We start from the raw sequence: 19,189 nt of genomic DNA on the forward strand, positions 1-19,189 counted from the left end.
TTGAGAAGGTTGCGTTGACTGGTTTGCTGGTAGTAGATTATACTGACTGCACTGCTGCATCAAAATTACACTTGAGGTGTGAATTTTGTTAAGTTTTTAAGTTATGCCTAGGGACCTAGAGCATAGCGATAGGCACTCTTTTATAGCATGTGTATGCTGAAGTAAAATAAATGAAATAATAATGATAAGGATTTAACATTTCCTGAGCTTCTTTCATCTAGTAGGATCCCAAACACTTTACAAGCTGTGTATATAAGAATCATGTCCCCTGCCACTGGAGCGGAATGTGTTGGCAGTTTAACAATTCACAGCAACATTTCACAGCAGTATGTGGGCCTGATCCAAAGCCCATTGAAGGCAATAGGAATATTTCCACTGATGTCAATGGGATTTGGATCAGGCCTCAAGTGAGGAAGAGAAGAATAATATCACATCCCTTTGGAATCCCCGAATACCATTATCCAGATTGGAGTTTGGCAGGATGCTACTCTAACACCTTTATTCATCTCAGATTTACTATGGGATCTGTCACCAATACATCTTGTATGAAAGAAAACAGCTGGAGTCACAGAGCACCCCCAGTCCTATGCGGGGACTGGTTGAGAACTGAATCAGAAGGAACACCAACATCCCATCCTGCTGCACTGACTCAGCCTGGAGCTGAGCACATACTGACCTGTTTACTGTGTTCCAGGGGTAGGTCCATCTTAGAGCATGGACGATGCTGGGTGATGACTCTTCTGTATCCCCAGCCCTATGGGTAGGTCAACCACCCAAAAGGCAAACAGAGAGTGGGGGAAGATAGATGGGGAGGTCAGACACTCACCAATTCTCATTGTTGATCTGGTCACCAAACCCTGGGGTGTCAATTACCGTCAGTTTCATCTTGACACCGCCTTCTTCAATGACTGGAGAAGAAAGCAGAAAAGACCTTATGATCTCCCTCGAGATTGGCTTCTCTGTGTAGGCTTCTATGACACACGTTGTGGGAACGATGATGTTTTTCCCTTTCCACCACCACAGAAGCAAGGGAGAGACAATTCGTGCCTCTTTCAGAGCAGGGACTTTGAACCTAGATCTCCCACTTCCCAGATGAGTGCCCTAACCACCAGGCTACTGGCTAGTCTGGAGTGGGTCAGGGTCTCTCTCTCCCTCTCTCAAAAATTTGGAAAGGTCTCGGTTTCATCTCAAATGTGGAACTAAATCATGAATTCTGGTTTTCCATCCAGCCCTAGTAAAAGGTCCTTGACAGGACTGTTCTAAGACACTAGCACTCCGTACGCTCTTTCAGCCAGTACTGGTGGTCCTCGGGATACTTTTCCTGGTTCTTACCATGCCCAATGGCCTTGATCTCCACTGTCTTAGGGATCTTCTCCTCACGGTTCCAGCCTGAAGACTTGCGGCTAACTTGGGATTTGAAGAGAGTGTTCACCAGTGTTGATTTCCCCAGCCCGCTTTGACCTGATAAATGTAAAGGGGCAGAATGTAGCATTTACCACAGCTGTGCCCTGACAATACGCTGAAGAACTTAAACCCAGAGAAGTTACCAGGTTGGGTGTGCGGGATCTTCTTGCCCTTCATAAGGACCTTAAGGGAAAGTCACAAGGACAGGGACTAGGGATCTACTGGAACTAGGCATGGCCTGATATTAAAGCATCTGTCCTTCACCCATACTCCCAATGATCCCCTGTACCCTTATAACCTCTTGTACTTGTGGCTGTGAGAGTGAAGTCAAAGCCCAGCAAAGCTTCTCTCTATGCCCTCCAAAGGCTCTGTAGGCCTTGATGACCCCTCCTACCTACAACCATGATGTTGAAGTCAAAGCCCGTCTTCATGGTCTTCTTGCGCATCTGCTCAATGATGGTGTCGATCCCAATGTAGCCCAGCAGGTTAGAGTTAATGCCAACAGGTTTCATTGGCACTGCTGGTTTTTGCCGGGGCTCCGGCACCAACTCAGACATAGCTGCCTCAATCTTGTTGTCTGCTGACCCTGCCCAGGAGAAAGCGGGGAGAACTGTCATTCAGGTGGCACCACTAGTAATCTCCCTCTGCCTTTCTCTGGTGCTGGGTCTCGGATGTGTGTTTCACTGGCTGCTTGCTGGGCTTGAATTAGGTTACAGATCTGAGCTTCAGGCCCCCACTGGACAGTTAACTTTCTGGGGCTCTGGCTCCATGTTGTACACCATCGCATCCTGGGAGCTCCAAGGGATGGGACCCCTAGAGCATGGCATGTGCAGGGGGGACAGGAGGGAAAATGTCTGTCTCATTGCCTCTGTGGCCCCAGGGCTGTGGAATGCTCTCCCCTTTGACCTAGAAATGTCCCCAGAATCAGCCACTTCAACATGAGGTTGAAAACTGGCTCTCAGCAATGTACATTCTCTCTGTCTACGTTTCCTGCTGCTAGATGGTCTTGCGGGTTTAACCATATGGTTTTTAATATGTAGGGCTACATTTTCAAGTGTTCCCTAATTGTGGGTACTCAACAATGAAGGTACCCAAAATCCGGGAGCACTTTTGAAAAGGCAGCCCTACCTAAATATAACACCCTATTTCTGCTATCATAGCCCTCCTTACCTGTCACTTTCTTGTTCTTTTAAGGAGAGACTGAGCGTGCAGGCTAATTATCAGAGCAGGAGCGTGGGAAGCCGGAGATCCAGCTTCTATTTCTTAGTCATCTATAGACTCACCGCATGTCTCTGGGCAAGTCACTTAACCTCTCTGTGCCTGTTCTTCTATCTATATGGGGTTACCCGCTTTGTAGCTAGCGTAGGCAGAGCTCACTGCACCCCAGTGGCTCCTTGTATCCATCCATCCCCCCTACAGACTCCCTGTGCCACCCTCCAATCCCCCTCTATTTCAGGGACTCTCCCTACCAGCCACGTTCAGTTTTTCGAATGTGTCTGGTAGGGAGAGTCCCTACACTGAACATGTACAAAGCAATTGTTATCGCCATCACAACATATAGCAGTGAGACATGGCAACTTACCAATAAAGCTATGCAAAAGCTGGATACATTTCATCACTAATGTCTGAGAGGAATACTGGGAATAACATATAGAGATAGGAAAATGAATGAAGAAGTCAGAAAAGTGACTGGACAAGGCACCCTCTCACAAATAATCTACAAAAGAAGACATCAGTGGCTCGGACATGTGCTGAGAATGGAAAAAGAATGCTTACCAAATACCGCCCTTGAATGGAAGCCAGGAATTGCAAGAAGAAAGAGAGAAAGACTGCGAATAACATGGAAATGAACAGTTCTGAACAACATCAAGCACCTCAACATGAAATGGGAAGATTTGGAGAGAAGGGCAATTGACAGGCAAGGATGGCAAACATGAGCAGCCTAATGTGCAGCAAAGCACAGGATGGACTAAGGTCGAAGGTCCCTCCCAGCCATGTCCACACTAGAGAGCTTACAGTGGCGCAGCCGTACCAATACAGCTGTGCCGCTGTAAGGTCTCTCAAGTAGCCACTATGCTGCTGGGAGAGAGCTCTCCCAGTGACATAATTACTCCACCCCCAGCAAGCGGTGGTAGCTATGTTGGTGGGAGAAGCTCTCCTGCTGACATAGTGCTGTCCACACAGGGACTTATGTGGGTGTAACTTACGTCACTCAGGGGGATGTTTTTTCCACACCCCTACACAACATAAGTTATCCCGATATACATGGCAGTGTAGACATTCTTCTTTCTTTCTCTTTCAGGGTGTCAGCATTTTTACACAGTATTGGGGTGATGGGCAGAGCTGAGAGGAGGGGTATTGTTATGCTGCAAGGGGTTAATGGCTGCCATCAGCTAACACAGAAGTGGCTGAAGATTTAGCTCTGCTAACCAGAAGCCAGGGGCTCTGTGCCTTCTCCATTGCTTTTGGTTTTTCTGATTTTCAACAAAGTCAATAGGCTTCTGGCCACGCATGCCTTGAACACGCCCTGTTGTATACAGTATTGTAGCCGGGTTGGTCCCAGGATATTAGAGAGCCTAAGTGAGAAGTTGGTCCAATAACAGATATCACCTCACCCACCTTCTCTCTCTAGAACCTTTCTGACACTTGGGAAATGATCGGATGCAGTATTCAAAATGGTCATGTTATAGACAGACAGACAGAGAAGTTCAGTGCAGAGCCTCGCAAGCTCAGCCAAAAATGGGGCTAATAGTACCTATCTTACAGGAACATCGTGAGGCTTCATTAGCATTTGTTAAGCACTTTGAGGACCTCAGATGAAAGGGACAAGGGAAGTGCAAGGTGTTGTCATTATTTCATCACTTCCCTCTCTCTCAGCCCACACATCCAGGCAGGGTCCCACAAATTTCTAAGATCTGACCTTTTCTCTCTGTCCACCCAGCTAAAATTCTTGTCCAGGCCTTCATCATTGCCTCTCTGGGTTACCGTAACCTCCTTCTCCCTGGCCAGCCTGACACCCACTTATACCTTTCCGGCCCATACCAAAACACAGCCACTCAGATTATCTGACCTTAGCACAGTGGTGCAAGTAGGGTGGTCCGGTTCAGTCCGCTGTACCAGTAAGCTACTTATAGCCTGTATGACGTACTGGAAAGACATAGGAGCAGGGCCGGTGCAACCATTTAGGTGAACTAGGTGGTTGCCTAGGGCGCCGAGATTTGGGGGCACCAAAAAGCACCCCCAAATTTTTTTTTAAATGGTTGACCAGCCGCTGCTGCTGGGACAGAGAGGGAATCTGAGCTGCCGCGGCAGCCGGCAACCCAGAGTGTCCCCTGGGTCAGGGCGCCGCCGCAGCAGCCCGCAGCCCAGGGGGTCCCCCGGGTCAGGGCGCCACCGCAGCAGCCCGCAGCCCAGGGGATCCCCTGGCCCAGGGAAACCCCGGGCTGCTGGCTGCCGCGGAGGCGCACTGACCCTGGGTCAGCGCGCACCGCTGCGGCAGCCGGCAGCCCAGGGTGTCCCTCGGGTCAGTGCGCCGCTGCGGCAGCCCGGAGCCCAGGGGATCCCCCGGGTCAGCGCGCCGCCGCGGCAGCTGGCAGCCCAGGGGATCCCCCGGGTCAGTGCGCTGCTGCGGCAGCCGGCAGCCCAGGGGATCCCCTGGCCCAGGGAAACCCTGGGCTGCCAGCTGCCGAGGAGGCGCACTGACCCTGGGTCAGTGCGCACCGCCGCGGCAGCCGGCAGGCCAGGGCCCCCCTGGGTCAGGGCGCCGCCGCGGCAGCCAGCAGCCCAGGGTGTCCCCCAGGTCAGCGTGCCACTGCGGCAGCCCGGAGCCCAGGGGGTCCCCCGGGTTAGGGCGCCGCCGCGGCAGCCAGCAGCCCAGGGTTTCCCTGGGCCAGGGGATCCCCTGGGCTGCTGGCTGCCGCGGCGGCACGCTGACCCGGGGGATCCCCTGAGCTCTATCCCATTTAAGTTTGTATATCACTTGGCAATTATTGTTATGAATATTATTACTTATGTATTCTGTGTCCAAAAATGTTCTAGGATCTCTGCAGACAAATAAAAGAGACTCACTAGCCCAAAGAGCCTGTGATCTAAATTAAAAATGACACCAAGTGATAGTGACAAACAATGGGAGCAAAATAAGGAAATGGGAAGAGGAGGATACAAAAATCAGGTGACATAGTTACTTGATAGGTTCCCATCATGTTCTGCAAAATCTGTACAGTTTTTTATATTCCCTTTCCTGTTTGTATCTAAACTGTTCCCGCATTTTCTAAACTTGAAGTGATTTTCTGTTTCATTACTAAACAGACCCCTTACAAACAATCCATACACCCTTGTGTGTTGTTTTAAACTATTGCATGTGTTAAAACCTACTAAGCCCCCACTTCTTAGCTTAAGAGCTCCTTTACACATATTTCCTATCTTACTTCACCACCAACCACCCTTAGCCCAGATCCCCAACCCAGGTGACTGTAAGCCTCTCATCCTCTGATATCTCCACATCTCTTCCATCCCCAGCAATCATGTCCTTATTTCAGTAAGTAAGTATTTTCATTGCCCAGAAATGAGAAGTTTACAAAAGTTACTCTTGTTATCAGAGGCCTTGATCCACCGTCATAGAATCATAGAGTATCAGGGTTGGAAGGGACCTCAGGAAGTCATCTAGTCCAACCCCTGCTCCAAGCAGGACCAATCCCCAGACCTTGAAGTCAGTGGAAAAATTCCCACTGATTTCAATGGGTTTTAGATCAGGCCCAGAGGCTCCAAGAGCCACTTCTTCCTCTTCCTTCACAGAAGCCCTTCAACACCATATTGCCTCCTGTTCCAGCATTCAGCTCAGGCTCTCTGTTAAATAATAAAGAACTTCTGGGGCTATTACCTCAGAAAAGCAGAAAGTTTGTTACTCCTGTTTTATTGTCCCATTTGAAATAATTCTTTAAAATGTAGGTTTCTCTTGTGTAAGATAACGAGTGACTCAGGATCACCATCTAGCCACAACATGCACGATGCTGAGAAATAAGTAGGTGTGGTGGTTGTTTGCTGACAGGTAAAGCCCTGATTTGATACTAAATACTGGAACAGACATGAACTATTAATATCTCTAGAGCTCCCAGGCCTCTCCCATTGATGGCCTCCTCTTTCGAATCAAGGAAATGGGATTTGCATGTGAATTCTTACAACGTAACATTCAAGGATTAGCTGGACAGCTCGGAGCACCTTGGAGTTGTACCTTCTGTGAACTTTAATCTTTTATCATTCTTTCTAGCAGAGCATCACTATAGTGGGATCCTAAGTTGTACTAGCCAGATGTTTTCCTTACTAACTTGGAAGGTTGCTCTCCTATTATTTTGTCAGATGCTTGAATTGCACCTATCTCAAGTGAGGTAAAGTAGAACAAGGCAAAACATCTTAACAGATACCTCCTGCATAAGTGATTGCAGGATAGGGGTCTATTTCTTTAAAACAAACCTGGACCACAATGCCTCTGAGAAACTTGACAACCCCTAATATGGAACAACTTTTTGATCCTATCCAGAGCAGTTGCTGTTACACCAGTAGGATAAGATCTGCCTACATCTGTGCTTTTGTTTAGTGTAATGGTTGCAACATAAACCTAACAAGGCTTGAATACTCAGGCTTAAGCTTGAAAGTCATCTTGATCTCTTAATCAATATTTACGTCAAACAGTTGATGAAATTCAAATAGTTAATTATAGTAAGTGACATGCATTCTCTATCCTTTACTTTTAATAGTGAACAAGAAAAAGGACTGATAGGAATAAAATTTCATTTTTTTTTTGTTTACGATTGATGCAGCCTCATGGCAGATTAAAAAAAAAAGGTCGGGCACAATTTCGTGACCATGTATTGTTTATAATGTCTGTGATTTTTGTGGGGGTGGGGGCGCAAGATGGAAGTTTCGCCTAGGGCGCAAAATATCCTTGCACCGGCCCTGCATAGGAGGAGCAGAATGTGGGGCCACCAGCAGCTCCTCCAGCATGCTGTACCACCCCCAGCCCTTTTACGCAGCTGTGTGGTGCCTGTGTCTCCTGTCTGAGGTCTGTACAGCAGCCCCACTGGAGGGCAGGGCTGGAGGTGGTACAGCTGGGCCCGAGGAGCTGCTGGTGTGGGGCCGCTGTCTGCTCCTTTTGCCACTGCAGTTCCAGAGAGCCCTGTGGCTGAGAAGTCTCCGGCAAAGGGGGAGAAGGACAGAGCCCCCTCTTCTCCCTCTGCCAGGTAACATGGGATGGATCGTGGGGAGGGGAGGGAGAGAGCACAGGGCCCAGGCTGGGGGCGGGGCAGAGTCACATGAGGAGGTCACGTGCCTCCCCCTTTTAGCTGGTGCAGCATACTGGTATGAAATTAATTCTACTTTCACTGCTGCCTCAGCACCACCACCTCTTGGAATGTCTGCCCCCTCACATACATCTGTGTGCTTTCTTCCATACCACCCTCTCCACAAGGCATGAACGCCCTCTTCTCAGCTGGTCCACAAGGCCACTACCTTCTCATTTCTAGTACTCTTGAAGATCTGCTACTTCTGCAGTGCTTATAAAGAAAGAAGCTAGCTGACTCAATCTCTCTCTCTCCCATCTTCCATGTAAAAGAGATAGACAATAGTGAAGTCCTTACTGGGTTTCATGGAGTCTCTGGCTCTTTTTCTTTATTGGGTTAGAGAAAGCTCTGCTTGGGATAGTAAATCATCTGCTTCTCTAAATCACTGATTTATCTCGTTAATGAACTGCTCACATACATGGAGGGAAGGGGGCTGACCAGGGGGTGGGATTGCTGGGAGGGAGGAGTGTATGCACACTGAAACTAGCGCTGGGAATCAGTATGAGGGGGAATGCATAAGGGTTGAATTTGGAAGGGAAGCAGAAGAATTTAGTATGTTTATTTTTAAAAACAACAACAGTCATAGCAGCAAAGAATCCTGTGGCACCTTATAGACTAACAGAGGTTTTGGAGCATGAGCTTTCGTGGGTGAATACCCACTTCCTCAGATGCATGCATCTGAGGAAGTGGGTATTCACCCACGAAAGCTCATGCTCCAAACCTCTGTTAGTCTATAAGGTGCCACAGGATTCTTTGCTGCTTTTACAGATCCAGACTAACACGGCTACCCTCTGATACTTAACAACAGTCATGATCCTTGTAAGCTGTTGTCCTATCACCACTCCACTCACTTCGCTTGTATGTTTTTAGATTGCTAGCTTTCCAGGGCAGGGGCAGTGTCTTCCTTTGTCTGGCCTTTGCAAAGCATTCAGCACATTGTGGGCACTACTCCAATCTAAATAATAAATGACAGATTATCCCTTTAAATCAACCCTCCCACCTCTTGTTTCCTCTGCGCTCTGCTGCCCCAGCCACACCTGAGGAAGCTGGCAATCCAAAGTGTCAAGTGAGCAGTTTTGTGGCATGACTACCATTTGGCATGTTGCAGCCACTGCTTCTGGAGGAGGAGACATCTGGGGCCCACACACCATGCCATGGGCCAGAGGCACCAATGACCAACATCATGGGCTGCAGCAAAAATAAGTGTACAGGGTCAGAAGGAGTCATGGATAGGAAGAATTTCAAGGAGTGTTTCAAGACAGAGATGATCTGAGAGGAAGAGCCGGTCTGGGTGACTGAGGAACTGCTTAACATTTCCTCATTCAAAGCACTGTACAAACATTAAGAGATTCTCCACACAGAGAAATTTACTGGCATAACTATACCAGTATAAATGTATAACTAAATTGTCATGGTTATTTTTAGTCAAAGTCATGGACAGGTCATGGGCAATAAACAAAAATTCACAGAAGCCGTGACCTGTCTGTGACTTTTGTTGCTGTGGCTCCATGGTTTCCCCCACCACTGTGGTGGCTGGGAGCTGTAGGGTCCCCCCTTTGCCTATGGTGGCTGGGAACTGCAGGGTGACCATATTTCCCAAAGAGATAATGAGACACCCCAGCTGCTTGCCTGAGGCACCCCTCTTCCCCCCCAAGTGAATCTGTTGCCCATCGCTGGCACCTGAGGAGGGTCCCTTCAGGAGTCTGTCACCTGTCGCTGGAACTTTGCAGGGGGTTCCCTGTCACTTGTCACTGCTATCGCTGGAACCCTGCCAGGGGCGGGCCCTACTGGCTGTCAGCTCCAGAGTCCTGCAGCCCCTGGGGCTGAAGCAGAAAATGTCACTGGAGGTCTCTGGAAGTCAGGGATTCCATGACTTCCATGACATAAACAGACCCTTTAGTTATAACTATAGCCACATAATTATACCACCACAGCCACGCTGATAAATTTTCCTGTGCAGACAAGCCCTAAGGCCAAAAGTTCAAAAGTGGCAGTGATTTAGGGGGCATGTGTCAATGTTTGAGTGTCCTACCTGAGACTCTTTAAAGAAGAGTAGTTTCCAAAGGGTGGGCATGCATGGACTAGAGAGCAAGTGTGAAAATTCAGGGCAGGGGTGGAAGGTAATAAGTGCTTTTATAAGACAAAGCCCTGAATATCGGGCCTGTCCCTATAAAATCAGGATGTCTGGTCACCCTACGCACGGAAGACAATGCCCCTTCTAAGGAATAGAAATTGTACCTATGCCATGCGTATGCTTATAGCATCATAGAAATGTAGCGCTGGAAGGGACCTCAAGAAGTCTTCAATTCCAGCCCCCTGCACTGTGGTAGGACTAACTAAACCTAGACCATCCCTGACAGGTCTTTATCCAGCCTGTTTTTAAAAACCTCCAATGATGGTGCTACCACAACCTCTCTTGGAAGCCGTCAGAAAGATTTTCCTAAGATCTAACCTAAATCTCCCTTGCTGCAGATGAAGCCCATTTCTTTTTGTCCTCCCTTCAGTGAACATGGATCACTGTCCTATTTATAACAGCCCATAACATATCTGGACTGTTAACACGTCTCCCCATAGTCTTCTTTCCTCAAGACTAAACATGCCATTTTTAAAAAACTTTTCATCCCAGGTCAAGTTTTTTAAAACTTTTATCATTTTTGTTGCTCTCCACTGGACTCTCTTCAATTTGTCCACATCTTTCCAAAAGTGTGGTGCCCAGAACTGAACATACTACTCTATCTGAGGCCTCACCAGTACCAAGAGGATTGGGCAATTACCTCCTGTGTCTTTCATATAACACTCTATTTAATAAACCCCATAATATTAGCCTTTTTCACAGCTGCATCACATTACTGACTCATATTCAATTTGTGATCCACTATAACTCCCAAATCCAGTACTACCACCCAGCCAGTTATTCCTCAGTTTGTAGTTGTGCACTTAATTTTTCCCTCCTTAGTGATGTACTTTGCACTCATCTTTAATGAATTTCATCTTGTTGAATTAAGACCAATTCTCTAATTTGTCAAATTCATTTTGAAATCTAATCCTGCCCTCCAAAGTGCTTGAAATCCCTTCCAACCTGGGGTCATCTACAAGCATGCTCTCTGTCCATGATCAAAATCATTAACGAAAATATTGACCCAAACCTAAGACTGACCCCCATGTGTCCCCACTACATCTTTGGGGCAACCAAACACCCCTTTGAAAGCTCCCTGAGCTCCCAATCAAAGCTACTTGGAAAATTTCCATCAAAACCATTTTCTGACACAAAAGCTGCTTTTGTCAAAAATCAAAATATATAAAAAAAAAGTGTAGATTCCAATGAAAATTCTTGCAGAAAAAATATTTTGAAGTGAAAATATTTTCATTCTGGAAAAATGTTTTGTAATTTATAATTTTTGGTTCTGCATTTTGACATTTTTTGTCTTTTTTTTTCCATTTGCATTTTATTTTTATGTTTACATTATTTCATGACGTGCCGGTGGAACAGTGCATAATATAATAATTTGCACTACTGCTGACAAAGTCAGACCTGGCAGCTGTAAGAGTGGTCCTATTGGGTTTCACAGCCTTAGGGGAGGATCCACAAGGTCCAGGAACTCAAATAATTAACGAGGGAAAACCAAAAATGTAACAAGGGCAGGTGTGAAGGTCAAAGAAAGGGAACCTGAAGGGACACCGAGCAGAGAAGCCTGGACAGCGCCCACTGCTCCTCGAAGGTGTCAAGGGAGCCAGCGGATGCCGCCCAGAGGAACTCTGCCTGGATATATGAACGGAGGGAGGACCAGAAATAGATCCCACAGTCACAAAGAACCCCATCAGCCAACCTCCTCTCCCTGGTATTGTAGATCGCTGCTTTGGCCATCGCCAGAAGGAGGTTGACAAGGAGGTCCCGCAACTTTGTGGGGCCACGGATAGAGTGTGTGTACATGAAAAGGTGAGGGGAAAAGTGCAGCCAGAAATGTAAAAGGATGTTCAGAAGGAGCCAGAACAGGAGCTGCAACCTGGCGCATTCCAGGTATACGTGCACCAGGGTCTCCCTCATGCCACAAAAGGGGCAGGCGTCGGGGACAGGCGTGAACTGTTCCAAGTACATGCCCATGCTCACAGCTCCGTAGAGGAGCCACCAAGTAATATCCCTGGCAGGCCTTAGGACTAGAGTGGAATATAGTCTGGCTCACTGGGGTTCCTCACTCTCAACAGGTTGCAATAGGTCCCGCCACTTCGTATCGGAGTGGGACACGAGGCTGAGAAAATGAAGGATGTGAAGCACGAGCATGTACAGATGTTTCCTTGGCGTGGTCCAGAAGTGAACTGGCTATAAATTGTGCAGCCAGCTTGTGGTGTATGGGTGGGACAGCCGGGGGGACTCATGGGGCAGGGACCTGATGGAAAGGTCCAGCAGGCCCAGGGTACAGGGTGGGAGAGGAGTACCTTCCCACAGGACCCGGTCGAGGTAAACCCAAGCAGTGGGCAGTAAGGCTGCCCTCACCTCCTGAAGTACACGACGGGGGCTACAAAGGGTGGAGAGCCCCATGCGCTGAGCGAGCGTCGGGAAATCCATCCAGTCTCCCTGGTCCTAGTCCAGGAGGTCTCCAACTCTGGTAACTTCTGCCAGGACCAATCTCTGGAACTCCACCACCTGCACACGAAGTTAGGGATTGTGTAGCAGGGGCTCTGCGAGGAGATCTACCCCCTTGGTAGCCGCCACGGACCTGGTGGCCAAAACCAGCTTCCCGGTCCGAAGGAGGTTCTGGTAGAAGACTGGCAGCTCAGAGAGGTCTACTGGAAGATCTCTTGGATGGAAATAAAGGAGCTGCCAGTCATATCAGAGCCCCCAGAAGTGGCACAGGAAAGCATGTGCCAATGTGCTCCAAGCCAGAGTACCTGTACCATAGAGGAGTCTCTGCAGGGTCTGGGGGCGGAAGACATAGACCTGAGTACTCAGGAATGTCAGGCCCTGTCCTCCCTCCTCCAGGGGGAGATGGGGAACCCCTGCAGAGACCCAGTGCAGTCCTGGCCAAAAGAACTCTAGAACCAGCTTCTGAATATCGGTCAGGAATCCCGGGGCTGGGACCAAGATGTTGAGCCGATGCCTGTCCATGCTGGACAGGACTAGCTGATTGAGCACCAGTATCCCCCCAACAGCTTTGATGGGGAAGAGAAACCCAAATATTTGGTGGATCCGAGATCCATTTAGCCTTCATCCAGTCCTTGCCTGCAGGGGAAAGGGCTGTTGGGAAGAAATCACCCTTCCCTGCTTTTCTAAACTGAAGAGGTGCATTGTAAGTTATTTGCCCCTTCCTCTGGAGCATCCAACATTAGTCCTGTGTGGCAGGGTGGACAGGAGGCTGGATGGACCATTGGTCTGATGCAGCCTAGCAATTCTCATCTCCTTATACAAAAGAGAGGCTGCAGTAGCCCCAAGGTTGAGGCAATAGCTGGTGAGCTGAGATTTTCTCAGCTGGAAGTCACTCTTCTGCACATCACAACTAGTTTGTGATTTTTATGCTGACAAAGCATCCCTCAAGGCTGCTGTTGTCTTTTTCCAGCTTTCTCAAAGCTGTTGCCAGCCAGGAAAGTCCCGATATCAAATGAAACATTCAGAGCTCAATCAGCCTGCTCTCCTACTCCCTTTGCTTAACCTGCTAATCCTTCTCCTTGATATCCCAAGTCATGAGCATCCCTGCAGCTCTGCCAAGGCCCTTCAGTCCTCACCAAGATGCTCCCCAATATCATGTTGCTGTCTCTGAGCCCACAAAGTCCTGCCACTGCACCTTGTTCCTGAGCTGCAGCAGGGGACTAGACATCCCTGCTAACTGAGATTGTCCTAGTGTGAGGAGGAAAGTGGTCTTAATTCACTGTGGATTAAGCTACAGAGGACTAAGGCCACTTTCCTTCCAAAGGAGAGCATCCACACAGGAACTAAATGCACTTGAACTAATGTGCTTTAACTTCTCACCATATGTTAGTTCACCTTAGCTTTCCTGACTGTCCCTGTGTAGACAAGTCCTGAGACACAAGCTGGGTCCAGCCTGGCTTTCAAGAGTTCCTTGGCTTCCCAACAAAATGGAAGTTGGGTCTGTTCTTTTCTGGAACTCAAGGGGGAGGAAGCCTCTTTCATTCAATTGGCAGTGAAGTATAGGCTTAGATGAGACCAAATGTACATGCTGACTCTCCGTTTTACATCCTCTTGTCTAATGCTTTTTTCTGTGAAAGTAGAACGAATTAGATTGTAAAAGTAGAATGGATTAAAGAAATGCTGTATGTTCCTTCAAGCAGGAATGAGGAATGTTGAAATAAAGTTGTCAGGAAGAGAAACATTAAGGTATGGAACAGTGGGTTCACTTAAGCTAATGGTGGGACATTAGCAGGAGATTGGTAAGAGTTAATAAGGAAATAAGATATGTGTGTCCAGCCCCAGGTACACGTATCAGTTCTGTTCCCTTTGTTATCTTGTTAAGTTCCCGCCCTTTTTATCTGTATAAATAAAGTAGTTAAGCCTGGCATGGCACTCACATGTTATCTGGATGTATTAGCAGAATGCTTTGCTAATAAAACAGAGTGGTCTGACAGATTGTGAGCCCTGAATCTGACTTTGACAGTTCCATGTGCTAATAAACAGAGAGAGGCAAGGTGGGTGAGACTCTGTTGATGAGAGAGGCCTAATAAACATAGTTGTTATCATAGGCGCCAACTCTGTGGGTGCTCCGGGGCTGCAGCACCCATGGAAAAAAATTGGTGGGTGCTCACCACCCACTGGCAGCTCCCCGTGGCCCCACCCTGTCCCCCTGCTCCAGTTTACCTCCGCCTCCTCCACGAGTGTGCTGCCACATCCTGCTTCTCCCCACTCCCTCCCAGTGCTTAAGCAGCAAAACAGCTGATTCGCGGGGCAGGGAGGGAGGGGGGAGGAGGGAGAACGCAGTGCACTGGGGGAAGAGGTGGGGCAGGGGTGGGGATTTGGAGAAGGGATCCAGTAGGGGGAGAGAGGGGGCAGAGTTAGGGCAGGGACTTTGGGGATGGGATTGGAATGGGGGCAGGGCCAGGGGCAGGGATGGGGTGGAGTCGGAGCAGGGCCAGGGGTGGGGAAAAGGGTGGAGGGGGGCACGGGCACCCAAGGGTGCTGGAGAAAGTTGACACCTATGGTTGTTATAAGAAGGCTGTTTGTCACTATAGAACCGGATTCCCCAAGGGAAGAGATGCAGGTGTCCAGGCAGACCCGCACGGTGACGGGGTGTTGTACCCAGATCCTGGTCCAAGAGTGGGGGAATTGCAAGATGCCCCTCAAGAATAAATAAGGGCACAGGGCTGAACACTGAGGGGGTGCACTCAAAGTGACGGAAAGGGAACTGAGGTGCAGCTAGCCCTGTGACCATGACACTTAAAACACATTAAGCTCTATGGATGAACAGCACTATGTAGGTGCTAATAATGAATAACAATGACTGCTACTATTCAGCATAATTAATATTATATTTACAGCAGCCACCCAAAGCTGGATGTAGCCCCACAAACTCATTACACATAGGCCGCTGAACGGAGATCAGATGATAAGGACTTTCAGTCATCACTGCCCCGGGGGAAGATTAGAACCAGTAACCTAGTTATGAAAGGCTCCTTATCCCCTCCCCCACCTTCCTGTTCTTTGTCTGAATGGCAAAAGGAGTGAGGGGTGGAAACATTCAACCACAAAGAATCCAGCCTCTAGGAACAAACTGCTATTTCCTACTCAGGCACTACAGCTATAGCTTTACTGTGTATCTCCTGCCACTCAATAAGGGCCTGATCCTGACACTGAAGCCAAGGGCAAAGCTCCCAATAGTCCAGATGCCCATTTACACTACAGCTCCCTTACACTGCCCTGGCAACATAACTACACCTACATACACTTTAAGGCCCCTTTTACACTGCCAGGGTGGAACAAAGGGGTCTTAGTGTGCACATCAGAATCTGGCCCGCCACGCATCAGTGTATGCCCCTGGAAAAACAAGTGGCTATTGTTTAAGCCAAATCTCCATGTGGTTTGCAGACATTAACATTCGTTAATTCAGACCTAGAGATATGTCATAGTTAATCATTTTTTCTCGCTTGTCTAAGCTTTAGAAGAGATGCCCTTCATCTTTATCTAGGTCCCAGCGTTCCCAGGGGGCCATTTATTCCACAATACAAACAATTTATAGTGCAGGACAATCCAATCTAAATCATTAGACTAGGAGACCACAAATCAGTTAATTTCCCCCCCGCACACACACTAAGGACAGGGGTATCTCGAGTGGGACAAAGACTTATCCCAGCCCTTTGTGGTTGCTACATTCTCCCCAAAGGCAGCCTTCCTTAATATGCCTCTAAGAACCATCTGGTGTACTGGGGCTAGACTATAGCCCATCTCTCTCCAATCTGCAGTGAAATCTAGCATGCTGAAGCCTCATTGAAAATACAGAAACTAGAAAGGAGGAAGAACTATTAGGTCATTTCCCCCCCTCCACCTCAGCTGCAGCAAGAGGCTTCTCGATTCTCTAGGTTGAAATGGCTCCGGTGATGGGATTCCCTTGGAAAGCTGTCCCATGCTCTGACAGGTCTGACCTGAAGAAGAGCTCTGTGTAAGCGCCAACATTTGTCTCTCTCACCAACTGAAGTTGGTTCAATACAAGATATTACTTCACCCACCTTGTGTCTCTAAGATCTTACCATTGGGGCATTCCTCTGGATCATGTCCTACTCCTGGGTCAGTCCTCAGGAGGAAGCTATGCTCTCCCATGCCTGTCCCTCAGCCCCACATCAGCACACACCTCTCGTCCCCATGCTGCCAGTCTCCCCAGAGCCCCCAAGCCCTTGGCTGCACTCTGTCTCCCACCCTCATGTCCCAAAAGGTTTGTTGCACAGTTGTGCCACGAGACAGCCTGAAGAGTGCTCTGCCTTGGGGCCCAGGAGTGAGGGTTTCCAATCCCATGTCAGCCTAAGGGCCCTCATCCGTGTCTGGGTTTCCTTGCCTGCTCACTGAGTCCCATTTGGATGCTTGGGGATTAGAACAGGACATTCCTATTGCCCAGAGTGCAACCATCTGCAATTGACAAGGGCCAAGCCAGCTACAAAGCAGCTTGCGGTTTCTCCCACCCCTGGCCCAGCTGCTAGGATTATTTCCCTCCTTCAGAGCAGCCTTGGTGACTGCTATTCACCATTACCAGCACAACCGCCCTGCTCTCTCCAGGACACCAGAATTTTGCCATCGAGAGGAAAAAGGCATAAAGAAAACATTCTCTCTCCTCTCTGCAGCACTGGCAAGTCACCATTCTGTGTGTGTGCGTGTGTAGGAAGCGATATGCCGGCAACATCAGGAGATCCCTCCAGCATCCCTGAGCCCTGACAAAACCATGCCAGTGTACAAGCATCAGCATGGACCACGTACCTTTGAACATGAATCTTTCTTTGTCTCTGAATATGCTTCCGAGCAGTGGCTTCCCCTACCACACACACTTTTCTCTCCTGACACCGGTGCAGTGTGGCTGCCTCAGAGGTTCTGCTTTTCTTTCTCACTTTCTCCTTCTCTCTTTTTTTCTCTCTTCCACTAGATGTTTCAGATAAGCAGGGATGCTGCTGCTGCTGCCGCTGCCATGGTCATATCATGTGACCTGAATATTAAACATCCCTGCAAAATCTCCCCCACTCTCTCCCTCCCTCCCCTCCTAGGATCCAAAGCTTCATCCCAGCTGCTGCTGCAAGACCCCGGCTGGATTGGTGGGCATAAGAGGGTGTGTTGCTGCTGGGGACGGGAGGTGCTGTGATGAATGGATTAGATGTGCCCTGAATATGCTCCCCCTGCCATACACAAACTTGTTCCCTCCCTCCTCTCCTTCCTTATTCCCAGGGGTTTTCATATGCTTCTGTCTGTGGAGCATCTCTAGCCACAGCCACTTGTTTATGCAAAGAGATTTAACCCTCGGCAGGCTGCTGAAGGGGGTTTGCAAAGGGAGGACTGAGAACAGGTTGGGAGATTTTAAGCATTTGGGGAGTGTCAATCCCAAGACCTGACTACAATCTCACCTACACCAGGGACAATCAAGAGTCACTCTGTTGAAGCCAATCAGGCCTCCAGCTGGGGGGCTTTCAAAGCCTTTTGCCTGGTAAGTGGATGTCTGGTTGTCGCCAGAGGCAGAGAGTGGGCCATCCTCTGTGGGGCGGGAGGGGAGAGAGAAGCATGTCTGTAGGCTAATGCCAGGGCAAGGAGACGTGTGTCTTTGTGTCACTGTGCATACACTCTCTCTCTCTCTGGGTGCCTATAGGCATCTGTGTCTGTCTGGGTCTTTGTGCACATATCACTGTGAGTATATGCATGTGGTTGAAGATGGGTATCTACATGGATGTCACTAGCGTGTATCTTTGTGAGGGATGTTGGGTCTGGATCTCTGCTGTCTTCCTCCTGGTGTAATCCTGTGAAAAACTGGCCTGATTCTCTACTCTGCTGTGGTCTATATGCTGCTCCAGTGATACACAAGGCCATACAGTGACCAAAACCTGACACCTACTGCCTCCCGTCAGGCCAGGTGTCAGCTGTTTGGCATACAGCTGGCAAAACAATTCTATGCCACCCTTCCTTGCAGCTTCTGATACAAGGAAATGCCAGGGGCAGAGATGAAGTGGGAGGGAGCCTGAGAACACTGCTTTCCACTTGTTCATAACTGCAGGGCCATGGGCAGTCCAAATAGGAGTTAGAATAGCCCCAAGTCTGCTCTAGTTTACACTGGGAGCTGTACAGGTGCTTGGACAGAGTCATAGGGTGTGTCTGCACACTAGCACCCCCAGTGGCCAACCATGCCTCAGTTTCCCCTCATCCAGTTTTTCTGTCTCTCCCAGGGATTCACATGGTTCTGCCCTCGGGCTGTGCCATTCTCAGAGTTTAGTCCCTTTCTGGGGAAACAAAAATCCAAACAAAAGTCCCAAACAAACAAAAGGTTCTTCTGTCCTCTTGGGCTCCTCTTCACCTCACCACCTGGCTCAGCTCCCCATCCCTTCTGAGTTACCTTTAATTCTCTCTGGCTCTGGGATACAGCCCTGACTCCCAGCCTCCTTCTCTAAAGTCTTCCTCTCAGTCTCAGCCCCTTTGAGCAACCTTTCTCTCTTCCCTGCCCTGCACTTGGGTGCTGACTCCACGGCCACGCTAGTCCTTCTAGATCCTGCCACAGGAGCCCAACTTACTCCCTATGGTTACTCCAAAGGGAATTTTCTCAGCAATTTTTTTAAGCCCCGGTGTTTAAGGCAGTCACCTGACCCCAATTAGTCCAGCCCCCTTAGGCTGGTAGGCAGATAATTAAGACACAGGTGGGGTTCTTTGAACAGGCCTGGCTGGCCCAGGCTTCTTGTCCCCTAAAAGAGCAGGCCACCTGTCACAGAGCGTATCAGGAAATGCGAAGTCGGCTTTGCTCTGTTCTGTGGCCCTGTGACCAGCACAGGGA

General features: G+C 48.9%; 1 protein-coding gene across 3 annotated transcripts in view; it reads right to left on the reverse strand.

Annotated features, from left to right (window-relative positions):
* The window catches only part of SEPTIN3 (septin 3), a 324,031-nt gene extending 306,661 nt beyond the window's left edge, over positions 1-17,370 (reverse strand). For 2 of the 3 annotated variants that reach the window (XR_007774610.1, XM_050954627.1), the window contains exons 1-4: positions 17,146-17,369; positions 1,799-1,990; positions 1,333-1,461; positions 827-908 (exon numbers count right to left, since the gene is read on the reverse strand). Coding sequence is in view for 2 of the 3 variants with exons in the window: in XM_050954627.1 (XP_050810584.1) it covers positions 827-908; positions 1,333-1,461; positions 1,799-1,990; positions 17,146-17,155 (413 nt within the window). In the remaining variant the exon portion in view is untranslated. Of the gene's footprint in view, positions 1-826; positions 909-1,332; positions 1,462-1,798; positions 1,991-17,145 lie in introns of all 3 variants that reach the window. The other variant, XM_050954643.1, reaches the window with a different exon arrangement.
* Between the last annotated feature and the right edge of the window lie 1,819 nt (positions 17,371-19,189).

The sequence above is a fragment of the Gopherus flavomarginatus genome, chromosome 1 (assembly GCF_025201925.1).
Source record: "Gopherus flavomarginatus isolate rGopFla2 chromosome 1, rGopFla2.mat.asm, whole genome shotgun sequence".
Classification (NCBI taxonomy): domain Eukaryota; kingdom Metazoa; phylum Chordata; order Testudines; family Testudinidae; genus Gopherus; species Gopherus flavomarginatus.